General features: G+C 48.4%; 1 protein-coding gene across 1 annotated transcript in view; it reads right to left on the bottom strand.

Annotated features, from left to right (window-relative positions):
- The window catches only part of STARD9 (StAR related lipid transfer domain containing 9), a 102,353-nt gene that overhangs the window by 15,846 nt on the left and 58,742 nt on the right, over positions 1–27,765 (bottom strand). The window contains exons 15-23 of the mRNA XM_081153931.1: positions 27,344–27,412; positions 24,793–24,972; positions 21,632–21,683; positions 21,151–21,288; positions 20,164–20,246; positions 19,918–20,021; positions 12,635–12,825; positions 11,725–12,196; positions 77–10,234 (exon numbers count right to left, since the gene is read on the bottom strand). Of these exons, the coding sequence (XP_081010057.1) occupies positions 77–10,234; positions 11,725–12,196; positions 12,635–12,825; positions 19,918–20,021; positions 20,164–20,246; positions 21,151–21,288; positions 21,632–21,683; positions 24,793–24,972; positions 27,344–27,412 (11,447 nt within the window). The remainder of the gene's footprint in view (positions 1–76; positions 10,235–11,724; positions 12,197–12,634; positions 12,826–19,917; positions 20,022–20,163; positions 20,247–21,150; positions 21,289–21,631; positions 21,684–24,792; positions 24,973–27,343; positions 27,413–27,765) is intronic.

Raw genomic sequence — 27,765 nt, 5'->3', positions numbered from 1 at the left:
GTCAGCTGGTAGCCTTCTCCAATTCTCTTTCCTCCTAAGCCACCCTTGCTCTCCCACTCCAGGCTGGGGGCCTTACCGCGCATGGAGCTCCTCCCAGGTGGACAGCACAGGTTCATCAGCAGTGAGCGCTTCCCCCATCCCACTCTGCAGCACCTGGAGCAGGGCATCTGACTTCCCAAAGCCGTGGTGTAATTTTGCTTCTGTGAGTTCCGTGCTGAGAGAGAGGTTCTGAGCCCCAACTTGCAGGGGGATCGGCTTTCTCTGGGAGCACTCAGGATCCTGGCTCTGGTTATCAAGAGGTTGTGAGGGATGCTGTCCCTGCTCTCCAAAGCTGAGATCATGTCTGGATCTCAGCAACCTCATCACTCCTAGCTCCCCAGGAGAGCCATCCTGAACCCCACACCAACTATTAAATTTGTTATGCACTGGGAGGTCCCTCAGGCTGTGATGCTGGGGCTCAGGGGCCATGCACATCTGGGAACTGGAGCGCAGCAGCCCCTGAGGTTGGCAGGCCTCAGCTGAGCCCAAGGTAGAACCCTGGAGCCTTGTCTTATCAGTCAACCCAGGGACAGGGCAGGGGCTGAGGTCCTGCAGGCCTCCCCATGAAGAGCGATTGTCTAGAGTGGGTTGTAGCTCCACTGGAGATGCTGAACTCTTACCCCCATTTTCTGTCCTGCTCTGCCATTTATTTGCCCCCCTACTGCTAAGTGGGCGACACTGCAGGGAAGCCATGTCCTCAGGGACAAAGCCCTCAGCCAGCCTCTGACTCCTGTTCCTCAGTGGTAGAGGCAGCAGTCTGCTCTGGACCCAGGCGGTGTTTCGGGGCTGAAACTGCTGAAGGGACTGCTCTAAGAAATGAACTTGGATTTCTGAGCTGTGCTGTGGGCTGCCTTGGGAACTCACCTCAAGGACGGACCTGTCCTCATTCCTTTCTAAGGAACTTCTGCCTTCTTCACACAGAGCCTGCACTCTCTTGGAGCTACCTGGCTCATCAATGGTTTGAAAATAATTATCCATTGGAGGCCTGGAGGAGTTGAGGGGAAGGTCCAGGCTGGAGACAAGGTTCTGGTGGCCTTCAAGAGGTTGCACTAAAGGGGCTGAGAGAGACAAAGAGCCTAGGGGGAGCCCTGACCCTTGAGTGCTAGCACTAAGGGTGAGGATTGGGGAGGAGGCCCTGTCCACCAACAAGGCACTCGTGGAGCACACCTCCTTTGGGACCCTAGGCTCCCTGACAGACTCTGCAGCATTGGGGCAGGGTCCTGGAGAGTGAGAGATGCTAAGGCTGGGGCTGCTGACAGCCAGGCAAGAGGGTTCCTCTGGCTGGGAGCCAGGAGGCAGGGAAGCATCAGGAAAAGCCTGGGGGCTCAAAGAAGGGAGGTTCTGTCCAGGCGGGGACTTCTGAAGCCTCAAATGAGATGAGGGTACTGGAGGGCTCTGCGGCCTGCAGTGGGTGCTTTCTTCTTGAAGATCTGGGGGTTGTGCTGGTTTCCATGCTGTTTCCTCTGCCTCTCTTTTTTGAACTGTCCCCGGGACATGTCCTTTTTCTTGAGACATGGTAGAGATATCTGAGCCCAGCACTTCAAGGCCCACATTGACCTCCTGAGGACTGGCTTCTGGGGCCTGGAGGTGTGGAGGTGGTGAGGCCAGGTCAGTCTGGATGCCCTCATCTATGGTGGTCTGAGTACAACCGTCCATCATAATGGTCCGGGGTGTCTCACCTGGGGTCTCCCTCTTGGTGTTTCGCTGCTTTTCAGACACACCTGGCTGGGAAAGACTCCCCAACAGCTCTGAGGTACTGTGCAGAAGCTGCGAGAGGTGGAGAGACAGATTATGCATGCTGGCCCAGGAGGCCAGATCAGAGATTGGCATTGCACTAGCTTCCGAATGAGCAGCGATGTTGGTGTGGCTCCAGTGGAGCCTGCAGCCCAGGGTCTGTGTGCTCTGCTCCAAGGTGTTCATCCTAGACTGTCCCACAGGGCTGCCTGCCTCTGATGGATACAGCAGCATAATCTCATCCACTGGACCTGCAGCACTTCCTTCAGCCCAGGGGGGCTCACTCCTCATACAGCCTGCTTCATCAGGGGTACCTGGGAACTGGGCTCTCTTTTCAGGACCCTTAGTGGGGGATGTTCCTTCAGGGCCTATCAGGACGTGGTGGTTCCCCAAGGCAACTGAGGAATCCCATACTTCCCAGGCCTCCTGTGAACCTCGAGTATTTTCAATGCTGCTATGTTGGCTTGCCAGGCCCTGGGCATTGGTGTAGGTACTGAGGTGGGAGTGGAATGGGGTGTTCCGGTCCTCTAGGCCATTGTCCATGCTGGAGCACCAAGCTATTTTTGATGGTACCAGGCCCCGGGATGTCTGGCTATAGGAGACATCGACTGCACTACCAAACACACATTGCTTCCAGCCAATGGGCGGAGGACCCTCTGGAGGGCAGGGCGGAACATAGGGATTGACGTCACTGGAGCCAAAGTGCAGTGCTCCTTTGTCCGCCTGAGAAAACCACTTCTCTGACTGGGCCGGGCCATCCAGGCTCTCTGGCTTTCCCTGCTGGGCCTGTTTCACTGCATCAGACATCCAATGGGTCGTGAAATTGGGGGTTGGCATGCACGAGGGAGTTGAAGGCGTTGGGTAAGGAGGGCTAGCAGGTTGAAGGAGCCTGTGATAAGTAGAACTACTGTTCAGGTTAGATGAGGCTTTCTGATGGTAGCTCTCAGCTTCTGGAGATGTTTCCACTGCTGGCTTTTCTGAGGAGTGGCCCCTAGGATGTAGGTTCCACAATTTGTTATGCTCCTGTGTCTCTTCATCTGTGGGGGAAGGAGGTTCTACACTCAAGTTCAGTTCCCGAAGAGATCGGGAAGAGCTGACTACTGAGAACTGTGGTCTGGGGGTGGACCTGGAGTGACTGGGGCCAGAGAAGATTGCAATCACAGGAAGTGAGCGCCTGTGGTGGGGAGCCGGTTGCTCCCTTCCAGAATAGGGGTGGCCAGGGCTCTGGGCCACAGGCCCCATGGGGTTGCTGGCTGAGTCTTGAAAGCCTGATGAGTACATCTTGGACACAGGGGCCTTGGCCACAGCCCCCTCCTCTCTGCCTGCATCTCTCATCTGACAACCATCCAAACCACCTTCATCGGAATGTGGGGGACGCATGCCCTGGTCAGGGTCTTCGCCATCACCTGAAGTCTGCTCTCTCTGCTGTTTCTCCTCCTTCCAGGGACTGCTAACCTGGGGACTGGAGACGTGCTTTAACTTCGCTGCGAATTTGGCTTGGGGATCCAAGTCACTGTGATCTCTGGATTCAGTGGAAAGTTGTGGCTTTTCTGGAAGGCATCTTACGGCATTTTCTAAACATCCATGCTGTGGTTCCACCAGCAGCTCATTCTCAACAGACCCTTCACTTAAACGCAGGATGTGTTGTCTCCTGGTTGTTGCAGGTAGTTCTGGCTGTGCATTCTGGCCACCTACTGAGCTGTCCTGAAACTTCCTCACTGGCTCAGAGCACACACCTTTAGGAAAAGGGGCAGCCTCAAGCTCTGAGCTGGCTTTCTTCTCAGCAACCTGTTCCTCGGGATCCCCTACAGCAACTGAGTGGCTGGCGGAACTGGTCGTCATATCAGGGGCAGAAGGGGAGCTGCATCTTTGAGCCAGAGACAGGACAGCAGCAGTGGCAGAGGGTTCTAGTGTGCTACTGTCTGTTGGTCCAAATTTCACATAAATGCCTTTGGGCTCAAGGCCATGCACCAAGAAAGTATCAGAGTCACTGGAATAGCTCTCTCCTCTCTCATCCATTCCACAGACCCTGCAAAATACTTTGCAGATTGGGTGGAGAGTTTGTGGGGCAGCCTTAGAAGTCCCCTTCCCCAGGTCACCATCTCTGTGACACAGTAAAGTGGGGGAAGGGGAGGAGCAGGCATGAGAAGCAATGGGTTGAGGGTTGCACAGTTGTTGACAAGGAAGAGTTCTGCTGTCTTCTTGTCCCCCAGATGGGCTGAGTGTCCTTCTGCCTTCAATGCTCCCTGAGAAGACAACACAGTCAAAAGTTTCCTGTGGACATCTGCACAGAGCCTCTTCCCTATCTTCCCCAGGATCTGGACTAGGTCTCTTATCTGGCAATGGAGTTGGCCCGAGAAGTTTGCTGCCTGCCCTGCAGGCTTCTGCCAACCCAGAACCAACATCCCCCTTCACACTCTGCTGTGAGGGGGCTTCCAGTTCAATTCTTCTCAGGGATCTAGGCAGGACAGCATCTTGTTTGGGACTTTCCCTTCCTTCTTCTAAGCCATTGGAAGCCTGGAGGTCCTGGACACAGTCTTGGTTAGGCCCTAAGAGACTGGCAGAATTCTGAACATCACAGATCACAAGCTGATTTTCAAAACAGGTTGTTTTTCCTCCCTGTGCAGCCACTATGAAGTTACCTGACCCTCCTCCATATGTGGTGTCTAGAGTTCTAGGTTCTTGTTGTGCCTGGCTGCTCTCTTGACTGCCAGGGGGCATGCCCTCTGCCATCTCCCAGGGAACTAACTGGATTTGCTGACTCACTCCAGGATCGTCAGAAGGGTCCTGAGAAGATAAGGCACCCACTACTTTCTCTGCTATTACCCTTCTGTCCTCCTCTATAGCTACTGAAGGAAGACTGTCCAAGCCTACATGATCAGCAGAAGTTATTCTAAATGCTTCTTTCTTTTTCTCTATGATTTCAAAAGGACCAGAGTAACAAATAAACTGCTCATCTGCTCTCAGGAAATGTCTCAGTTCTCCAGAATAATGGCTTTTGCCTAGAGCAGGGTCAGCATGGGAGGAAGTCTGTGAGGGCTGCCATGACCCTTTAACTTCAGTGTTGGGCAAAGGCTGAAAGCTGTCTGCAGAGAGGGATATGGTCTTAAGGACATTCCTCTTATCAGTCCACACATGTCCTAGTTCAGCAGAGGGAGATGCCACATAAAGTCCCTGTGCTTCACCCATATTCCCGGTCCTTACTGACACTGGCTGGTCCATTTGTTGACACTGAGGTCTGCCAGGGGCCCTTGAAGAACATTCAGGTTCTAATAAAGTCTCATAGTAAGGAAGGACTGTGCCCTCAGCCACCAAGTCATGAAGCTGCTTTCCGTGGGCCTTTGTCTCTCTGATCTCCTCCAACACAGCCAGGCCCGTGGATGTATGGGCAGAGGGTTCCAGGTGTGGCTCCAGGGGCATAGGTGCTGAGAAAGTAGCCATGGTAGGACATAGGTCCTCAGCCTCCTTCTTTGCCTTCTGCCCTACCTCCCTGCCTTGGTCATTACCCTCTTCTAAGGGACAGCTGGCACTCTTTTCAAGCGGGTTAGAGACCATGTTCAGGGAGCTGGCTCTTTCTGTTCCTTTCTGTACAGCTGCCTCGGCTTCAGAAGCAGAACCCACCCTGGTACTCAAGCCCATCGAGGTATTTCTGGGACCCCCTCCTTGGTCTTGGGGGCTGGTGCTTGCTGATCTCCTGCCCTCAGACCCCTGAGGAATGGTCTCAGGTGCACTGGATTGATCCTGAGATCCCATAGCCATGAAGATCGCAGACCCACACCAAGCAGTGTGTGCCATGGAGGAGCCCCCTCGAACATTTCCCTGAGGGCTGTGGCTTCTGAGCTCTCCACTCTGGCCCTGACATCCTGCTTCAGTTACCCAGAGACTGTCAGGCATTTTCAGCACTGTAGGATCCAGCACATAGTCAACTGAAGAGATGTCTGTAGCATCAGGAGCACGAAGACAGCTTCTTGGCGGTCTTAGGGAATTCAGTGGCAAGGTGTTACTCGGGTCTTGGTGGGGAGCTGTAGAGGAGTCTGGCCAGCTCAGCAATGGGCCAGTCTCCTGGCCGAAAAATCTGCCCATACAACGTCGGCTTGGACTAAGAAGTTTCTGAGTGGGTGAGACCATTCTGTATTCCTCTTGTAGTCTCTCTCCTCTTTGCATAGTCATTTCTTTAACTCTGCCTTGAACTTTTGGCTCCTCTGGGTTAAAACTACTTATGTGTTTGGGAACTTGACTTTCCTGAAAACCTTTCACAGTCTCTGATTCCTCAAGACTTTCCAAGCCACAGGGCTGCCCTCTGGGGCTTGATGATATAAGCACCAACTCGCTTTCCTTCTCAGAGGACCACTCAGGCCTGGCCTGCAAGGGCACAGCTCTAGCCAATGCTTTCGTCGTCCTTGGATTAACAAAAGTTCTGGGGCACTCACTGTGAGTTGTACGTGCCCCTAAATAATCACAAGTGTCCCTGGCCGGTCTATCTAATACAGCTGGGAGTGTGTGCTCTCTCACACATTTAATGTCTTGTATCCATTCGCTTGACTTGAAGGGGCTCAGGGTGATTTCCTGGAGCTGGAGATCTTCCCCAGTACTGCTGTTACCCTCCATTTCACCATCTCTAAAGACAGCATCATCTGTTTGTTTTGGAGAAGGCTGATCCTTGAAGTACAAGTGGTCTCCACAGCTGCCTGGCCTCAGGACATGGTCAGCCATCTCCTCGCCCTGGAACACAAATTCATTACTGACTCCCAGTGTGTGGGAAGCATATAGCTGCTTATTCTGCTTGGATTCGATTTCCAAGATACCATTTTCTAGCTGCATGACACTCTTAATTAGCCTGGCCATTTCATCAGCATTGTTAACTCTTTTATTCTGCTTCTTTCCAGAAGGTGGTTCTCTGGGATTTAATGTTTCTTGCAACTTTCCAAGGCCCTGGCATTCAGTGAGGTTTCTTTCCTGAGAGTATATAACTGACTGGAATCTTTCATGTGTAGATTCTGTCCATGGAAGCTTATACTCTTCTGAGCTGTCTTTGGGATGGAGAGATTTTCTAGAAAGCCCAGTTTCATTCTTCCCTTTCCCCTTGTGGGTTGAACTACCATCCTGGACCATTATCTTTGGGCTGCTTACTCTAGGATGTGCTGATCTAGACTTCAAAGAAAAAGCAGTTTCCCCTAACATATCCCTGTCAAGGCCTAAACTGATGGTTTTATAGATGAATTCAGACCTGGCCCCAGAAGGGAGCTGTCTGTTCCACCCAGAGGCCTGGGTATGTCTTAGGACTGTATACTGATCTTGCTGTTCCTCCCCACCTGCCTGAGATTCACAAATAAGAAGAGGCTCCCCAGACCCAGAACTATCTGAGGAAACATTGCAATATGGCTGTATAGTAATCTTTTCACCCTCCTTGAGTGCTGGAAGACTCTGTTTATTTAAATTTCCAACTTGATTTTCACATTCACATACTTCTGTGCTGGCAGATGTAAGAAAATGTCTGTTCTGAGCAACAAACAAATACACTGAATTATGGCTTTCTTCTTGAATATTTCCAGGGCATTTCCCTATTTCTCCACTAACTTCCTTGGTGCTGAAATCAACTGGCCTCTCTGCTGTGACCTGCTGCAATGAGGCAATCTTGGAATTCTGTTTTTGTAACAGCACTGGCAAATTACTCTTTAAATAAACATTCTGGAGTACTTGGTAGTCATGACCAAAGCCCCAGGCTTCCCTGGGGGGTGGGGAATACACTCTTGCTTCTCTGCAGGCCGGGATCTCTAAGGCAGTTTCTGTCAGGGCATCCCGGCTTTTGGTCATGTAGAATGTTTCTAAGGGAGGTGGTTGCAGGGAAGATGGGAATGAATTCCAAGGAGCAGAGTGGAGGTACAGCTCTGGACCCGTCGGAAAGGCAAAGGAAAGATTGGTGTGTCTTCCAACCACTTCCTTGGAGCTCTCCTGGTAGTCTGCCTTCTCTTCCTGTCGGGGGTGGTGGCTGTTGTGATTTAATTGCCCTGCTTGGCCACTACTCTTCTTCCTGAGAGGAGCACAGCATTGGGGCCAATGGTCTTCTTCAGTGGCTATGGTGACATTACTGTGACAAGGGTTCTTCAGAAAGAAACATACATCAGAGGAAGTCATCAATCTAGGCTTCCTCCCGCCACTCTGGGAGGACTCTTCCAAGTTGTTCTGTTTGACTTCATATGCTTCTATCATGGACTTTGCTACCTTGTTCTCTGCTGCAAAGACCTGTGCATTTGTAGTTCCAGAGGTCGACGATTCTACGTCTGCTGAATAATTTCCACTGTAACTCACCTCTTTCTCACTAGTTGTAAAGACATCTGAAGTACCTTCAAACTCTACACTCAAACTGTCCTGTTCTTTCTCTGCCCTCAAACGCCTAATTTGGGACATATGGATAGGAAAGTTGCTGAAATTCAAACTGTTAGATACCCTAGAACCAACTGCCAATAGAGTATCTCCTCCTTTGCCAGAAGCTTGGGTCAGGAAACCACAGTCCTTCTCGAGGGAGGTGAAAGCTGGCCTGGGCTCTCCTATAGCCTCCAAAACAGGATGAGATAGTTCAAGGAGGTACTTGTGCTGAAGGGCAGCCCAGTCCCTCTCATGGGCACTGCCTACATGAGCAAATGAGGCATCAGAGGCAGGCAGCACGCTCGACACACTGGAGTTGTTGGATGTTTCAGAGCTGCCCTGCTCGGCTGTGTCAGGGACACCTCTGGTCTGAAAGGTGCTGTCAGCTACTGGCTGAAGAAGCCTGTAAGACCCCCAGAGTGACAGCCTGGATGTATCAGAAGCAGGAATTGTGTACACAGCTCTTACACTGCAGGGCAGCTCAGCACTGTCTCGGGGCAGTTTGGAGGTATAGGACAGGACTGCTTCTGCACCTGATGGCTTTAGTCTTTCCATCTTTGGCCAGTATCCAGGCCTCTCCCAACCACAGGGGTGAAATTCCTGGATATCAGGACTTGGACATAAAGAACCCACTATTCCTTGGGGGCTGCTGGGATTGATCTTGGAGTCACAGGAAAACCAGGAATCCATGGACAATAGAGGGCTCCCTCTTGAAACCTGCATGTCTTGGAGAGAGTTGGCTTGCTCAAAGGAGCTTGTCTCCACCTTCCACTCAGGCTGCTCACAGGGGAGCTGGGGCTGGGAATCAAGGTAAAATGAACTACTCATTGGCAAGATGGCATCCAGCCTGGCTCCTGTTCTTTGAGTGATGGGACCAAGCCTGTACATTGCCTCCTGGTCCACTATGGGCAGACTGGAGGTCTGCAGGTGCCAAAACGTCTCTGTTGGCATCTCGTCAGCTGAACTGAAGAAAGGCTCTTCTTGCTGATATTCCCCCAGTTCTTCCTCAGCGTCAATCAGGCTATCCAGAGAAAAGCTCCTATGAGCCTGGGTGAATAGTCCACTGTCCGAAGATGTGGTGAAGCCCCTCACAGTGGCTCTAGCTCTGGCCCTGGGGTGACCATAGCCATTGGTGAGATAACTGCCCCCTGGGCTGTTCTGTGGGATTTGGTTCCCATTCTCAGTCAGTGAGTCCTCGGATATTTGGCTGTTGTCACTTTCAGTGTTCTCTGGCTCTGAGAGATGCTGTTCCTTCCCCTGGGGGTTCCCTGGCTTCAGTGGCTCCATTAGGTCTTTGGCACAGACACAGGAGAGAGAATCCACCGAGTAAGTGCTATCTGCATCCGATAAATCACCATCTTTTTCTCTCCTATGATCCATTACTGGGCCGACATCTGTGAGTGAGGCCATGGTGTCTGGGTCTCCTGCACTGTGTTGCCTCTTCAAAGGGAAACGAAAGGACTTTTTGGTAATGTCTCTGACCCTAGTTGCCAACACTCTCTGCTGCCCTTTTGATGCCCTGCTTGGAGAAGGTGGTTTGGATTCTATCCAAAAAGTCTTGGCTGCCTTTCCATGCCCAGCTGCCTGTCTGGATCCATGGGGATATGAGGAACTGCAACTGGCTCCTTTAGCAGCCTTGTGGGTCCCAAGGTCCCCTTCTTTTCGCCACCCTGCTGGTCTGTGGCCAGAGTCTGATAGTCCCTTAGCCCTCCAGGTCTTGGTAGAAGGTGTGAGGGCGTCTGGCTCATCCCTTGGCTTCAGCTTGTTAGCTGGTTGGCCCAGAGATGCTAAGTTCTGGGACACCACTGGGTGGGGATGCTTGCCCACTCTCTCCATTTCCTGGATGCTGGAAGACTCAGAGCTCATGCTGAAGCAGGCGCCTGGGGCCCAGGATCTCCTGGCCAAGGCTGCCCTGGCTGTGCAGAGCTGCCCCTCGCCTGAGGAACGAAGGACGTTGATGCTGAAATGCCCTGTCTTTGGAGGGTAAGGAGCAGCCTGGGACAAAGACTCTTCTGATTGGCTTTTCTCTGATGTCTGATCAGTAGAGTCAGGCATAGGAGGTAACGTGGTGGAGGGGCCCTGATTCCGGAAAACACTGTGGGGAAAAGGAAAGCCATCTCAGAAAAGAAAGCAGTCCCTACTTCCTGCTGACAGAGGGACTATAAAGTCCCACCTAATCTGCATTGAAAGAAGTTAAAAATTAGGCCAATGTCACTGTCCCCTATAGTCCTTCATGTCAGAGAAAAGCTCTATAGGTACAAAAGGAAACTGTGGACTATAGACCTAGCTCTCTATACCTCAGTTTTTTTATCTTATAAAAAGGTTGAATTGACTCTGAATCTAATCATGCCTTTAAAGAAAACTTCAGTTAATAGGCAATACAAAGAACAGAGGAACAATTTAAATGATACTACAAGGAATCAAACGGACAAATCTATAACACAGCACATTCTAAAGAACTGGCTCACTCTCTTTTAATAATCAATGATATGAAGAAATAAAAACAAAACAAAAAATTAAAAGAAACTTAAAAGATATAACCACATGTGTGTGTAAATCCTATATAGATCTTCATTTGAACATCTAACTATAAATAGATATTTTTGAGGCAGCTGTAGAAATTTGAATATGGCCTAGATTTAGATTATACCAAACAATTCATCTTAATTTTGTTAGGTGTGATAATGACAATGTGGTTATAGTAAAAGTCCTTATGCTTTAGAAGTGTATACCTGATGTAGGATTGAAATGACATGATGTCTAGGAGTTGCTTTAAAATATTTCATCAGAAAAAGGAAGGAGGGGAGATAAAGCAAGCATGGTGACTCCAGATAATTGCTGAATGGGTTAGGTATTATTCTCCCAAGTTTGTGTATGTTTAAAATTTTTTCATAATAAAAAGGTTTTTTAAAAAAGCCTGCCTACTACTCTGAAGACCAGAGAGGTGAGCAAGCATAACCCCACAGACGTTAATTGTCTACCTACTATGGGTAAGGCCCGGGTAGGCCCAGAGCATAAAGAGGTAGACACAGTCCCCTGTTCCAAGCAGTCTGGGTGATAACATATCCTCACCTTGACTAAATGTAAGGAGTGAAGGAGAAAAGAAACAAGAAAGATCCCAAATTGAACCTGGAGTCAGAAAGATAATGTTCTCCTCGCTCACCAGTTGGGAGGTGGGGTCAGGAAGCTCACTTGAGGTGGCAGGTCAGGTGGGGAGGGAGGAGGAGGGAATGTGTGGGAACAGAGTCTGGTTTGAGGCAGGATGAGAGGGAGGTGGGGCAGGAATACACAAGGATATGTAAGTGGATAGTCAGGGTCTAAAGACAAAAAATAAGGCTCACACAGAAGATCACACCAAAGCAGCAAGAGCTGCCACTCAGAGTGGGAGAAAGAAAAAGCCTGAGTCTTAGGAGATATCAACTACAGAGAAAGGAGGAGTCAGAAGAGGGAAAGGGTGACAAGGAAGAGAGGAGTAAATACATCTTTCCATTTTACAGATTGAGGAAGCTGAGGCATTGGGAAGTAAAGAGCACGGCCTGGGCAACAAGGCTTTAAACCTCAACCAAAGCTTCCAGGTGGCTGTACCTGCGTAGCTGGGGCAAGTACTGGAGGCAGAGGCTTCGGAGGCTCAAAGAGCTGCCACTTGTCGATCTGCTTCTACCTTGATGCCCTGTGACCGTGGCATTGGGGCTGGGGACCTGGTGTGGGGGGTCTTGGGGACAACCATCCTGGAGCCAGCACAATGCCTTGAGCTGCTCCAGTCTCCTCTGGGTCTCTAGCAGTCTCTGTTTCTTGATGATTCTCTCTAGCTGAAAAGAGACCTTTTTTCGCCGGACAGTCCGCTCTGCTGCCCGAAGAGCTCGTCTCCGAAGGAACTGACGTGGTACTGCCCTCTTCTGGCTTCGGACCAGTGGGGATGGTTGAGTCTCAGGATATGTCTGAAGCCAAGAATCAGTTGGCACAGAGGCCTCAGGTTCTTTCTCTGCTACACGGTCTTGCTGATGCTGATGTTGCAAGCTGGCCAACCAGGTCTCTTCTCTGAGCCACCACTGCTGGTCTGGGAACCAAAAACACCCTGAGAGAAGGTCAGCACCTCCCTCCCTGCCGGTGGCTGCCTGGACTCAGACACCTCCGGCCATGGCTGGACCTATACAGAGTGAAAAAGCTGGCCGGGGTGACATCCCCTTACCACAGGGCAAGGGAATGAAGCCCCAGGCCTCGGCACAGCAGTGGGTATATGCTAGGACAAATGTGCGCAAGAGAAGGAGTGAGCAGAGGTCCATCACTCTGAGGGGCAATAGGAAGCTGCTTCCTTATTCTTGCTTCCAGCCCCTTGTAAGAGCCTCTGGTCTCTAAAAAAAGAAGAGAGAATGCCTAATACCAAAGATTCCATCATATCACAAAGAAAACAAAGGGGAGAATACGGAAGTCTGGGGAAGAATGAAAATGAAGAGATGAGAAGATGAAGCAGACATTGTGAGCAGCGGGCACCTACTGTCTTTAATCTGCCAGCTGACATGCGCCTGGTCCAATTCCAGGTCCTGCTTGGCTCTAATCTGTTGCACTAGGATTCGCTGCCTCAAATCCCCCGTGTAGCACTGCTGCTGCTGAATCTCGGCCCTCTGGACTGTCTCTCCAGCCCTGGGTAGCTGGTGGTCCTTGTCACGCTGCTCCCCCAGCACTTTCCTGTCACAGAGGGGCCAAGGTTACCCAGGGAAATGCAAATCCATCTCAGTACAAACCAGTGGACATCTAAGTCCCTCTGAGAGAGCCCATAAATTCAACAGGGCAGAGAGGGCTTTGGACTTCTGGCATCTTGGGACACACAGGCGTGGTGTCACAGGCAGCTAATGATGTCATAGTGCAGGAGGGAGAACAGTCCTTAGACTAGCGTATTCTTAGATTGTGGGTTTAGCACAATCTAAGAAAAATAACCAGGAAAGTAAAGCAGTTTTCAAACAAACAAAAAGCCCTGAAACATTTTAGATAAGTCAAGAAACTTTGCCTTTTTTTATTTTTAAAAAAAGGGTCTTTGCTGGAAACAAAGTTGAGCAGAAGCCCCAGAGTCCCCGTGGAATGGAGAGTCTTGCACACATGTTCATAGATTACAACTACACCTCCATTCCCCGAAACAGAAATCCTTTTGAGAGCTGGTGGTAGGCGGCAGCCATTACAGACAGAGAATTTACACAACCACACTTGTGTGAACCAGCGCTGGAAGAGAGTTCAAGAGTTTTAGACTGTAACATAACCTTCAGAGATATATGCTGAAGCATTTTCTGATGAATTTGTCTGGTATTTGCTTAGATCCAGTGGGGAGGAGTGGGGGAAAGTGAGTGGGAATGTAAATGAAACAAGATTAACTATGAGTTGATTGTTTGTAGTGTATTTGGAATTTTCCATAACACAAAGTTCAAAAAGAATTTTAGATTACAGTCATACTTCATTCTGCTACTAGGTTCCTGGGTGACCATGGATGACTGAGAGCCTTCCCCTAAAGACTGGCAGCTTCTGCCTGGCATGCTAACCTTGCCCTGGGTCACACATAACCTTCTAGAGAGGACCTCACATGCTATTTCTGCAGGGTCACTCCATCCCTGTCATTTGGGTTCCTAAAGGAGCAAACTGAGTGGACGTTCCAGGATGGCAGTTGGAGGGGGAATGGCTGAGAAGGGTCAGGATCCACCAGAGGCTCACAAAAGTGCCTTAATCCAGCCTCCCTCAGCCTTCATTCCAGCCCCAGGATGCAATGACTGGACACTAGAACCAGCTCTCAGGCTGAGCAGCATGCTCTTAAGCGGTTCACTCTGCTCAGGAGATTTACACTTTGCAGAGCAGAATGAAATCACAGAGGGTTTCAAAGCAGAGGTTCACTATAGCCTGTGGGCCAGATTGGGTCCACTGCCTGTTTTTGCGAGTAAAGTGTTACTGGAACACAGCCACACCATTCATTTACATCTTGTCTAGGCTGCTTCTGAGCCACAATGGCAAAGCTGAGTCTCTGCAGCAGAGACTCTAAGTCCTGCAAAGCACTAAAATACTACCTGGCCCTTTACAGACCATTTGCTGCCTCTGTCTTAGAGGAATTAAGATTCCTTAATGTAGCTTTAGGAGGACAGTAAAGGATGGATGGGTGGGAGAGTGAATAGATGGATAGGAGGTACGTGGGTAGGAGCTGAAACATGAGCAGTGTCTTCTCTGTGAAGGATGCTGTGAGGTGATTCAAAATGCAGTGGGGGTCGAAACAAGATGGCGGTGTAGATAGAAGCTGCACCCGCCGCCTCCCGCAACCACATCAAGATTACAACTAAAATACAGAACCACCATCGCTCAGAACCTCCTGAAATCTGGCTGAACAGAAGCCCTACAACCAGGGAACTGAAGGAGCACCGAGACCGGGAGGAGGGGAGGAGATGCTGGCGGATCCGGGTTAAATCATGGAGACGTGGCCGCGGGCCCACACCCGGTGCCCCAGTTGAACCCCGGGAGGACATCTCCGCAGGGGAGGTTTTCTGGAGAAGGGAGGGGTCCCAGCCCAACTAAGGGCTCCCAACCCAGGGCTCCAGGGCCAGGAAGAGACGTCCCCAGAACTCCGGGCTGTGAAACCAGCGGGGACTGTGGCTGAGGGTCCCGGAGGCTGCGGGAGCCCCAGGCTTTCCTCTCAAAGGGCCGGCGCACGGACTCACTCAGACGCGCTCCCTCTGAGCCCAGCGCCGGGCAGCAGCCTGAAAGGACCTGGGACACTCGGGGAGGAACTAACCTGCCTGAAGTCAGAGCGAGAGGTGGAGGGGCAGCTTTCTCCAGGCAGAAGGGCTGGCAGAGGCCACTGCTCCTTTGACGAGTCCTCCCGGCACACAGCCGGCAGGTAGGTGCCATATTTGAATCCCCAGCACCTCACACCTTTGGCCCCTCCCCACCTGCAAGCTCATCCAGGCCATTTCCAGTGGCTTTTCTGTGTAAGTGGCCTCTCGAGCCTCATGCTTAGGACTTTCCTAAAATTCCTCAAACAAGCAGCAGCATGACCCATAGGACTTGATAAGTGGCCCCAGGCCTGGCAGTAGCAGCAGCCTGCACTGGCTCATAGCTTGGCCTCTCCTGGACACCTCCAAGCCCAGCACAACTGGCAGCCAACTACAGTTTGCTGTGTAGCCCATGCTGGGTGGCCCTGGGCAAGGCACTGGCACAGGCTGACTTTGCACCTCCCAGGAGGCCCCAGAGATAGTGCACCTGGTGCTCAGACTCAACCATGCTGGATTACAACCCTACCACATCCACGAGTGACACATTCAAGGGGCGCACTTGGTGAACACCAAAGCCCCACTGAAGTAAATCCTGCTCCACAGGGGTGTCTCCAGCACAGCAGCTCTTTGGCTGTAGTTGCAGCTGGTCCTCACAGCTGATTGGCCTGGGGGTCAATCCCTCCCAGTGACACCAACAGCAACCAAGGCTCAGCTACAACAGGACAGTGCACACAGCCCACACAGGGGAGCACCTAGAAGGCCCAGCTCAGGTGACTGGGGAGGCTGAGCCACTGGATCCTACAGGACACCTACTACACAAAGCCACTCTACAAATTCCAGGAGACACAGCAGCTCTACCTAACACATAGAAACAAACACCTGGAAGCAGCCAAAATGTGGAGGCAAAGAAACATGTCACAAAGGAAAGAACAGAAGAAATCTCTAGAAGAGGAACTAAATGAAATAGATCCAAACAAGCTAACAGATACAGAGTTCAGAATTTTGTTTATAAGGATGCTTAAGCATATTGTTTGGGAAATAACTGAGAAAATCTATAACTATTATAATAAAGTACCAATTTGAAATGAAGGCTACACAAACTGAAATGAAGAATAATTTACAGGGAATCAACAATAGAGTAGAGGACGCTGAGAATCAAATCAGCAATTTGGAACATGAGGAAACAAAAAACCACCCAACCAGAAGAGCAAGAAGAAAAAATAATCCAGAAATATGAAGATAGTATAAGGAGCCTCTGGGACAACTTCAAGAGGCCCAACATTTGTATTATTGGGATGCCAGAAGGGGAAGAAAGAGACCAAGAAATTGAAAACCTATTTGAAAAAATAATGACAGAAAACTTCCCCTATCGGGGGAAAGAAATAGACTTACAAGTCCAGGAAGCCCAGAGAGTCCCAAACAAGAGGAACCCAAAGAGGCCCACACCAAGACACATCATAATTAAAATGCCTAAGGTTAAAGACAAAGAGAGAATCTTAAAAGCAGCAAGAGAAAAGCACTTAGTTACCTACAAGGGAGCACCCATACGACTGTCAGCTGATTTCTCAACAGAAACCTTGCAGGCCAAAAGGGAGTGGCAAGAAATATTCAAAGTGATGAAAAACATGGAACTACAACCAAGATTGCTCTACCCAGCAAAGCTATCACTTAGAATTGAAGGTCAGATAAAGAGCTTCACAGATAAGAAAAAGCTAAAGGAGTTCATCACCACCAGACCAGCACTACAGGAAAAGTTGAAGGGTCTTCTTTAAGAAGAAGCTAATGAACAAAAGAATCTGATGAACTAAATAGATCCAGAGACACTGACAAATGCAAGAGACGATCATATTTCAGAGGAAAGAGGGAAAGGAGGTGGAGGGTGGGAAGAGATTAACCAAAGAAGTTATATGCATATATGCATAACCCATGGACACAGTCAATAACGGGGTGAAGGCCTGGGGAGGGGGTGGGAGCGAAGTGGAGGGGATCAACTGGGGGGGAAAATGGGACCCCTAATACTCTCAACAATAAAGATAAAGAAAAATAATAATAATAATTTTTAAAAATAAAATTAAAATAATAATATGAAATTAAAAAAAAAAATGCAGTGGGTCCAAGGACTAGGACAGGCCCAGATACTTGAATGAATGCACTCTGGGGGAGACTGGCACTGACTACTGTGGGCAAAAGGCCAAATACACATAGTAGAATGGACATAAAAGAGCAAAGACACTTTGATGCATGTGAGGCAAAAGTCTAGGGATAGCAATTGGAATAAAAAAACAGTTAATGCTACACAAATAGAAAAAAGCAGTTAATGGAAAACATTTTATACATGTGTCATGTCCGCCCTACTACTCCAAAATTTGTCTGACTACAGACATGGCAGAATTACACACATAAGCCCATCTGAGTGTCTCAGACAAACCCAGCTAAGATCCAGACCAGCAGATGCAAGGGGCAGGGAGGGGATCTTTATTCTGAATTCCCGGAGAGTATTTAGCTTCCTTCTCTGACATCTTGAACCCTGGTTACAATTTCTCCCTCCCTGGAGGAGAGCTCTCTCTAGCCCTCCTCTTGGAGAAAGGCAGCTGCCAGTCAGTTTCTGATAACCCAGTAGTTTCCTTCACAGCAGCATCGAGGCCTGTGAGGAGAGATGGTCTGGGAGGATCACTACAGATACCGCACACTCTCCCGAGATGCCCCTGTCATCACAGTGAAAACAGCTCCTCTGCTAAGTACATCAGCCAAGTTCCCAAAAAACAAGTGAGAAAGAAAATACCAACCTTATGCTACATGTCTGGGTAGAGTACCAAGGGCAAGCCTTCAGTTACCTGCCAGCCAAGGACTTCTGTCTCTCTCAGATGACTGCCCCCTTCATCTTGAGTGGCTCCTGCCTCCCCCAGCTGCTGCCTGGACCCCTCCTTGCCAGGACTCCATGGCGCCCTCCCGGTCACCTCAGAGTCTGACAGCTTCTGCAGCAAAATGCAGCAGCATCTACTCACTAAGGCAGCAGTAGCAGTGGCAGCAATTACAGTGTCTCCTGGGCTCTGAGCACTTAAGGTTAAGTCCCCAAAATTCCAAATGGGGAACTGCAAAGAACATGGGCAACAAACAGTTTCAAGGACAAATTCCTTGGTCCAGTACACTGCTGCAAGAGGAAAGGAGACAGACTGGCCAATTTCCCCTAGCTCTGGAGTCAGTTTCAGCTTTGCAGGTTCCCCACAACTGCTCCTCCAGAGAAAAAAGGTAAGGAAAGAAAGCCTAGGACAAGGGGAGGCTCAACCCCACCAAGAGCAGAGAAGAGACTCTCATGGAGATACAGCCACAAACCAACTGGGAACCCAGCTGACTACTTGCAGTTTTCTCCACTCTCATGGGTTCTCCTCCCAGTTCCTCTGCCCAATCACAGGCTGGAGGCCCACACCACCCTACTTCTACCAGGGCTGGCATAAGATGCCAGCTACGGAAGCTAGGAAGGACCAGCTCAGCCCACAGGCTCTTAGAGCTGGTGCTAAAGAGTGGAGGGAGCGAATAGGAGAGGCCTTGATTCTCTAATCCCTTTCTGTGCTCTCTAAATGAAAGGTCAGATCAGTGTCCATTGGGCCAGAGAGCCCAGGAAGGCCTTAAAAAGGCTGGAGAGCAGTGTCCTCTGGTCAGCAGTGGTGAGATGGGAGAACAGGAGCTTCAGCAAAGTACTCCACATGTTCTAGATTTTTCAACCCATATTGCAAGGATCCCTGGGAGAGAGAGTAGTATCCTTACTTAGAGGTGAGCAAACAGGCTCAGAGACTCAGTAAGTCTTTCCAATGGAAACCTTACCTAAGACAAGGCTTCCTTTCATGGATTCACTACAAAAAGAGAGGGCCACTCTGACAAAACAAGAGCCCCAGCCTCAGTCCTGAGTCCATCTTGGCCTTCATACACTTCACCTGATGTCACCTCTCCCACCTTACCCGTCCCCCCAAACAGCCTTCAGTCTCTTGACTCTAGGATGGTCCTCCCTTAGACTCTGGTGCATGGCCCTTTGGCCCTTAGCAACCCCACTGTGAGGATTTGCCTGCTCTCATGCTCCCTGCACCAGAGCACATCTGCTCCTGCATCCAACATCCCCCACTACCAAGGTCAGACCCAGGACTATCTTTAGCTGCCATTAAACTCTCCTGGCCTGAGGAAAGAGCAGCTAGTTCCCTGTAAAGGAACCAGGGGACCAAGGGCCATCATAACACCCCGTGCTCATGGTGCTGGACAGTCACCGAATCCCCTGCTGACATTTTCTAAAGGAAGTCCTGAAAGCAGTAGCCACTTTGGCTATGTGAAAAGAAGGATACCACTGTTCCTAGTACCAAATCCACACGTGTCTAGATCTGGGAAGGGAATTCTATGAAGAAATGGATGAAAAATGACTATGAAGAATAAAAGTAGTTGCCACCAGTCACATATAAAACTCTGGCTCCATGCTTCACAGTTACAATGCTGGTGAAGTGAGTGTGAGAGGGCAGAACCCCAAGATATTTTCACATTGTTCCTGGAGTTCCTGCCCCTGTTATGCATCATTCTGGACCCTTGGTTAAGAGAAAAAAAAGATTCTCAGTCCCACAATGTCTTAAAAAAACCAGAGAATGCCATAGTCCTGGAAGCTAATTGACACACACCTGCATGCACACACAGGTAGCACAGAATGTAAAGAGGTATACAGGGAGGTAAGTTCAAAAACTGTATCAAAGCTATCTATAAAAACACCACATTTAAATCTTATTGACAGAGGAAAGTGGCCATAGGAAACAACAAATGCTATACTTTGTCAGTGATGAAGAAAGTTGCGATACTGAAGAGGAAATAAATGAGGGCCAAGTCCACTTCCCTGGCAACTATCAGCTGAGCACCTAGCTCAGCATCTTCAAGTCACTTGCCAAGCTGGTTCAGACCAGGCTTTATTCACACCTTGGCTGCTATACTCGTCTCCCAGCTCCATGTTGTAATGGACTAAGAAGAAAAACTAGTAGGTTCTACAGCAGAATGAGCAGCTGTTTCTCACCTTTTCTTCCAAAGCAAAGGGCAGAGACCCAACCTGGAGGCAGTGACATCTCCATCCAAGTTCAGCCACTCCAAAGAGCCACTGCCACCAACAGCCTCTCCAACCTGAGAACAAGGAAGAAAGCATAGCAAGGCTGCAGTCATCAACCCTCCTTACCCTCCCAAGAGAACCAGACAAAGCTCAAACTCCTCCCCCAGAAAGGAGAAGCAGGGAGGCCAACAGCCACAGAAAAAATAGCACGCTAACCTGCCTTCTCTGCCGAAGGACAGCGGCCTCTGCTGGGTGGTTGAATCGGAACGTCTGTGCTTTCCCCAGGGTTATGACTGCTCCTGTGATACAGAGACAGAGGAGAATTCAATCAACAGCTCCTGTTCTGAGTACACACTATATGCAAGGCACTGTTTTGTGAGGCAAAAGTCCTGCCCTCAACAAGTGGATAAGTTAGCTGAGTCAATAATATATGTATTCATTGGATACTGTACAGCATATGTATCAAACTAATGAAATGAACAGGTAGAGTCTGGTACTCCAAGGGGAAGCAAGATGAGTTCCAGGTGGAGTAGTCAGGGAATACTTCATGGAAGAGGGGGAATATAAGCTCAGCCTCAAAGGACAGAGATTTTAAACAGATTCATAATAGGAGGGCAGGTGGGTGGAGGGGGAGAATTTATATGCACAACCCAAGGACACGGACAATGGTGGGGAGAGGGACTGGAGAGAAGGATGGGACGGGGTGGAATGGGTCATTGGGGAGAAAAAGGGACATCTGTAATATTTTAAACAAAAATAAAATTAAAAAATAAATAAAGTTAAAAACAAAAACCAAAAAAACCCAGATTCATAATAGTAGTAATTGTGACAGTAATAATGATAATGAGCGTTTACTAAGTGCCAAGAACACTGTTAAGAACATTACATGGATTAGCTCATTCAAGCCTCACATTTCCTGCTATTCAATCCTCTTATTATCCCCATTTTACAGACGAGAAAATTGAGGCTCAGATAATTCCCCAAGGACACAGAGCTAACAAACACAGGACAAATTTCAGAGTTATTCTCCATTCTGGGGCCCAGGAATTAGGGCTTCTTCATGTATGGGAAGAAGACTGTATTAGGAAATATTCAGATCTCTGGGTGCAGAAACTGCTTTACTGAGTTCTCTGGGTCTGGCCCATGGGAATGGAGCTGGTCCATCAGTCATCCTAGCATACACAGGGCGGTAGACAGTCCTACCTTGGGTCAGACGGCAGGAGGCAGTGACCTCCCGGCCATTGACTATGCAGCGGGCCCCCTGGGCAGGCCGCAGAATGACGACCCCACAGGCGCTGGTGATAGTGCAGTGGTCTCTCTCTATCCACTGACCCTGCAGGACTACAGAGAAGAGATGGAGGTCACCTGGGTAGAGGCATGGCCCAGGGAAACACCTCCTCCATTCTTCCCATGAGATCCGACTCCGCATCTGGAAGATCTCGTATCCCAAGATGGGAAGAGCCACCACCTGAAACCTCCCAGACCTGGATCCTCCTACATGTGGGTCCCCCTCCTACCATGTCCCAGACACACAGCTGCAGCCCCACAACCTAGCAGCAAAAGGAGAAGCCCCTTAGGACTTCAAAGATCCTTTCCTCTCAGAGCACCATCAGGTTCCTCTGCAGAAAGCTGTCAGGCATGAGTATCTGCCACAAAGTGTCAGACCATATGCTCTGTCACTTACCAATATCCTGTTCCTGTTCTGAGTCAATCCTTCCTATTTTTGTTGTCCCTTCCTAAAGGGAAAAACAAAGTCATCTAAATGAAAATAAAAAGGGACACAGCCCTGTCCCCAAAGAGGAGTCCACCTGTTTGAGTGTTATCACTGTCTTCCCACACCTAGCTTTTTCTACACCACTCCTCTCAACTTTGGTCCAGGCTGTTCTGACTGCTCTGCCCACTCACTCTGCAGCCAGGAAGACCCTGAGAAGGTGGGGGCAAAAAATATCTGACAAAGCAGCACCAGATCTTTGCAAAGTCGAACAAGTATAGCCTAAGGTTAGGGAATAGGCATGGCCGTCAGTCAGAGATTCTTTAGTCTGAGGAAGTGGGCACACAGGTGTAGCTTTCTCTCAGGGGCTAAGGTTCGTGTGTTCCAAGTTCGGTCCAGTCAGTCTCAGACACACGTGTTCTATGAAGGTGTATGGAAGCACAGGATTTTTACCTTCTTGGTCCGCAGATGAAGTTTAACAGACACCAGATTGTAAGAAGGGTAAAGCACGAATAGGAGAAAAGCACATCTAGAATCAAAAAGGACTGGAAGAGAGTATAAGAGAGGAGGGGAAATGGGAGTTAGTATAAATGAATCACAAGGTTAGTAGAAGACAAGGCCTTTTGGCCTTTGATCATGGCAATTCAGACAACATAGCTCTGTTTGAGGAAGGCAGCAACACGGCAACAGAGATGTTGAGTTTAGATGTGTATTTATCATTCATTGATTCACTATTTCCTAGGCACTGCACTGAGTGCTTTATAGACATCTCTTATTTAATCCTTTAACAACCAAAATGTAGGTATTATTATCCCCCTTTTATAGACATGGGATTGAAGCTGATAGGGAATAAGTTGCCCAAGGAACCCACAAACTAAACAGGAGAGCTCTGGCTAGAATTCCATGCTTTTCCAACCTCAGCATACCACCTCCCTAGTAACTAAGGTTTTCAAAGTGACCAGAGTGTGTCGTACTAGGCTTCACTGTTAGCAGCCAGAGGGGTGGTCCCTGCAGTTCCCCCAAAATAGCTTGTGAGGAGGAAGATTCCTAGAAGTGATGAATGAGGCTCTGTGCCCTCCTCCACACGCACACCCACAAACAGCCAGAGCCCAGCCTTTTCTGCTCAGCCACTGAGGATCACACAAGCCAATGGAGACTGGCCTCCAAACACTGCCAAACAGAATCAAGGGAAAGAGGTCAAGACCCCTCATGTGGGTTCAGGGTCATCCTTGATGATGAGGCACATTCCTCCCCAAAGGAAAAAGGCCACAGCATATCACAACTTCTAGACTTGCAGGGCAGAAACAACCAAAAAATGTGATGGCATCGGTTTAACAAGGACCGAACTGGAACCTGTGCATGCTGCCCCTCTGCCTCTTTACGTGGGGAAAGTTAGCAGCACAAAGGCACTTATGAGGAGAATTCTAGGATATCAGTAACCTGTGCTCTATGCATCCTTTCCCCTGGCCCCCTTCCCGCCCAAGGTTCCTCCCAAGCTTTCAGGGCGTTTCTAGTGACTAGTTCTGGATCTGTAAACAAGCCAGCAAAGCAAAAAACAAACAAAACAGAATCTGAGTGATTACTGTTATACTACTACCCAAACCAATGGGTAAACAAATGGAAACAATGTGTAAACAAATGGAAAGGAAACAATGGGTACATAAAATGCAGAAATGCCAGTATTACCACTAACTGGACCCCATCCCCCAGGTTCACTGGAAATGCACCCAGCAGGGAGTGCCACCCTGGGTGTGCACTGGCTCAGGGAGGAAAACCAGCATCTCTGCATTCAGAGGGGGCCGGTCACATCCTTTCACCCTCTACTGCTACTCCAAGCCCTACCGCTTAACTTCTAGCTTCATCTGCTCATTCCACATGCAATCAATATATCAGATCAGCTCTACTCAAATACTGACCATTTTAAAACACCCCGTCCCTTCCTGACTTCCAACCTCTCCCTGTGGTTCCATAGTCTTTAGATTCTGCCTGAGGCATTTTCACTGAGATAATTTATACTCTGTGCATCAGAAAATAAGCTACTTTAACTTTCTGTCTGAGAGGCTCAGTCTCTGACAACTCCTTCAAGGCTTAAGAAGAGACTTTCTGAACATGATGAGCTTTGCTAACATCTCACTACCACATGTACTGCAGCATTAGGAGTCTAATTTCTCCAGGGATAATAGCAGCATTACATGTGCCCCATAAACTCTCTTCCTTTACAATGTCAGCTGGGGACAATTATGAGAATGAAGATTGGATTTTCAGTGAGCATAGGGGTTTGGGCCAGGAAAAGTATATTTTGCCTTCCACAGAGACTGTTCCTCTACAGCAGGACATTTTTGATGAGGGCAGGATATAAGACTCTATCTACCATGAGTCACTAATTCTAACTGCTTCATTTATAAATGAGGATCTGGCCTCCAGGTGACAAAGAACCGGGTGAGCCAGGTCCTTCATGAAAGGCCTTAATTTTTTTTCCTCTGGGTGGCTACATGTCATGCCCCCACGGCCCCACCCCACACCCCACCCCAGCCTTTGGACTCTCCCTCATGCTTTCTCTAAGCTTCTTGTATCTACTTTCTCTCTCCTCTCTTCTTTCCCAAGTAAAGCTAATAATGGAGAATTGGGAGGAGCACGTTTTGTTGATTTGGAGGCTGAATGAAGTGGGGAAGCATTGAAATGAAACTGTTTCAGGTCTTTTGATTCTCCCTTTAGCCATCTGTGAGCAGCCTGCATTTGCACAGCTCAGGAGCACCAGTGGTATTTTAAGGTTAGGATTTCACCTCCTTGCCTACATTCCTGTGTTTCAGGAAGCCAGAAAAAGAATACAAGCAGCAGCATTCTTATTTTAAAATGAGGAAATTAAGGCTCAGAGAACAAAAGTAAATTATATAAGAGCAACAGTAGCAGCAGCTAAAAGAATACATGATTGTTCTGATTTGCAATCTTCTGCTCTATTCATACAAAAACCAAATGGGTCCCAATTGGTTGGCTAGCTGTTTCCTGAGGGCAAACCTGAAGGCAGCTCTGTGGCATTTCTCAATTAACAGATGCACAGATGCTGCCCATGGCTTTTCCCTCCTTGACCTCTGGGACCACTAGCTCAGGAAGAAGGAATGCACCTGCCTACGCACCTTGAGGTGATAGAGTACGACACCTGTGCTGAGCACATCATCCTCCAAGGCCATCAGGTGTGGCAGGCTGGAGTCAATGACAACCCCAGCCCTCCTCCTGTTGATGTCCACTCTGTAATGCTCCACGAAGGCCTTCCACTCATGCCACTTATGGGTCCAGTCTTTAGTCAGCTGGTCTATCTGCAGAGGCAGAGGCAGAGGTGGTGGTCTCAGAGACTCAGCATGAGAAGCAAACTAAAGTTCAGATGTCATCCTGGCCCGATTCCCCTCACCCCCATCCCCACCCCCACCCCGTATTACTTTCTTACTCTCCCCCGTTACTATTCAAAGCCCCACAGAGGCCCTTGCACCTCCTCTGTCACATCTCTGTGTTTTTTAAGTTTTCTTAAATAAGCAAGTGTTACTTTCATAAATAGAAACTCCCATATAAACATTAAAGCTTTCTGCAACAAGCATGTATTGTTTTTATAATTGGGAAAAAACACACCATTAATGTTATTTTTAAAAAATTGAAATGTTAGTCAGACATCTATAATTCCCCCTTCCCATCCCCCTTCTATTCTATGTGATCCATGCTGGGAATCCTTTTGTGACCTAACACTTCTTTCTCAAGGTGCAGCACCTTGACTTTTTTTTTCTTTTCTTTTACTTCTAATGTAAGTGTGTACGTGGCTCAAAGACCACAAAGCACAGGTCTCCCGGGGGGGAGAACAAAGACTATATGAAACTGGTCTGAAAGACCACAGAGTCATAAAATAACAACATAATAATAAAATCCTGAGGGCTTATCAGGATCAGTTTTAAATATAAATATACCAAGACTTAGAGGCCTTAAAACCACCTGGGGAATGTAAACAAACAATACTGACTGCAGAGTCCTTTTTTCTTCTTATGGTGGAAATTCATGCCTAGGCAGGCAGCTTATCCTGGAAATGTAAGAACTAAGGAACACGGGAAAAGAAACTGGATTCAACTAAATTCTTCTATCATAAATGGAATACTTAAGAAAAAAGAAACTATGCCAAGTTGAGATACAATATTTTAAGGACCCTATAAACATTACTTTTAATGTCACAATCATTGGGTTGAAGTTTGAAAACTACAGGGTAACCAAAGGGCCAAGCTGGATTGGGACCTGGCAGAGGCGAGCAGCAGCAGGTCACTCTAGCTTATAGTTTGGCCAGCCTGGCACAGCAACCTGGAGGCACTGCTGAACACACCTCCCTCTGGCCAGCTCTCTCACTGACTCCTGCATCCACTAGAATTCCACTGGCCTGCACAATGCAAAAATGCTAATGAGCCTGGAATGATTTTGACTCTTTCCTCATCTCTTATGTATAGGAGCACAATATTTTCTGAACCCCAAATCAGAACATATGGTTAAACACAGAATTTTTGAGAAACTTCTGGGTACGTGATATAATCCTGAAGTTTAGTTTGGATAACAAAATGTTGACATAGCCAGGATACTGTAATAACACATAGGATGATGTAATAGCAGATTGGAAATTGAGACATTTGGTTGCAGGATCTAAATCGAACCTGTCACCAAATAATGCCTGTCATTTTTTCCTTTTAAGTGTCTCTGGGAATCACCATGTAATCTAATCTCCCAAAATGTCTTGTCCTCGCTCTCACAGGGTCACGACAACAGTCTCTTTCCTGGTTGGTCTCTCTGCTTATAGGCTCCCCTCCCTTCAATCCATCCTACATACAACTGTCATATTACTTTCCCTACTACACTCCTTTATTATAACACCAACCTGGCTCAGGAAGCTACGATCAATCCGTTTATGTCAAGTTCAAACCTCCCAAACTGCCCTCACCTTACTTCCCTAACCTCTACCAAGAGTGCCTATCCCAGATAGCTTAGCCTTCCTCACACTGTGTGCTTCCACATGGCCTCCCACACCAGTTCATCCCCTCAGTTCCATGGATTTGCTTATGTTATCCCTTTCTCACCCCAAATTCCTTACCCCTTTTACCTACCTAACAAACTCTATCAATTTTTCAAGGTCTAGTTCAAGTTCTCGGACTTCCAGCTCCAGCAATGTAATACCTGCACTGAAAATTCCAAGCCATCATGATTTCTTCCTTCCCTAAGCTCTTTCATCTAACTCATATAGTTATTACATTTAAATGTGTTTAAATTTAAATGTCTCTAAATGTGTTTCCAGCTAGACTGTAAGCCACTTGAGAGCAGGGACTACTATATCTTGCAGCATCATGCTGAGCACCTATTTGGTGCTCAATGAATACATGTTGGTTGGTTGATTGACTGGTAAATAAATTCTATTTTATAAGCTATTGCGACTATACAAAGGGAGTTGTCATTTTTGACAGAACAAAACAAAGTCAGAAAGCTGGTCACCAGCCGTTCAGACAAACCAATCCCCCATTCAAGGATCAGTACAGACAAAAATTATCTCTAAACTAGACAGAACCTCTCTGTCCTGACAGGGGAGCAGCCCCAGCCTAGGAATGATGGAGAGAGATCAGGCCTCCTCCCAGGGTGATGTAAAGCACAACTGGGTCCACCTCACACACTCACCTTCAATTCATTCTGGAGAACCAGCTCCTTCAGATTTCCATCCTTCTCATTCAATGATCTGAAGTTTCTCTGAACAAAGAGAGAGTTGTGTTTTGTGGGTCCCACCCTTACTCTTGTGAGAGGGAAGAGACAGTACACATAAGGAAAAGACTATTGTTAAAATCAGAAATAAATCAGAAGCCTAAGTATTTGGGCTCAGATTGACACAAAGAAGGTGAATTCAAAGAAATTTTTCTGGAGGGCCCATTCCCCATATCTACCCACAAACAGAATAAGAGCCATTCAGGGAAATGCACTTTGGACAATAGAGATGATACAGTGAGAGGATGTCCACCCCATCTGAAACTACACAGGTAATCAGAGTAATCCCCATCCAGTTTTTGCACCTGCCCCTGCTCCACAGGTGTCACTTAATTGAGAAC

Source organism: Miniopterus schreibersii (assembly GCF_964146895.1).
Source record: "Miniopterus schreibersii genome assembly, chromosome: 1".
NCBI lineage: Eukaryota > Metazoa > Chordata > Mammalia > Chiroptera > Miniopteridae > Miniopterus > Miniopterus schreibersii.
This window is presented reverse-complemented; position numbering and strand designations above follow the sequence as displayed.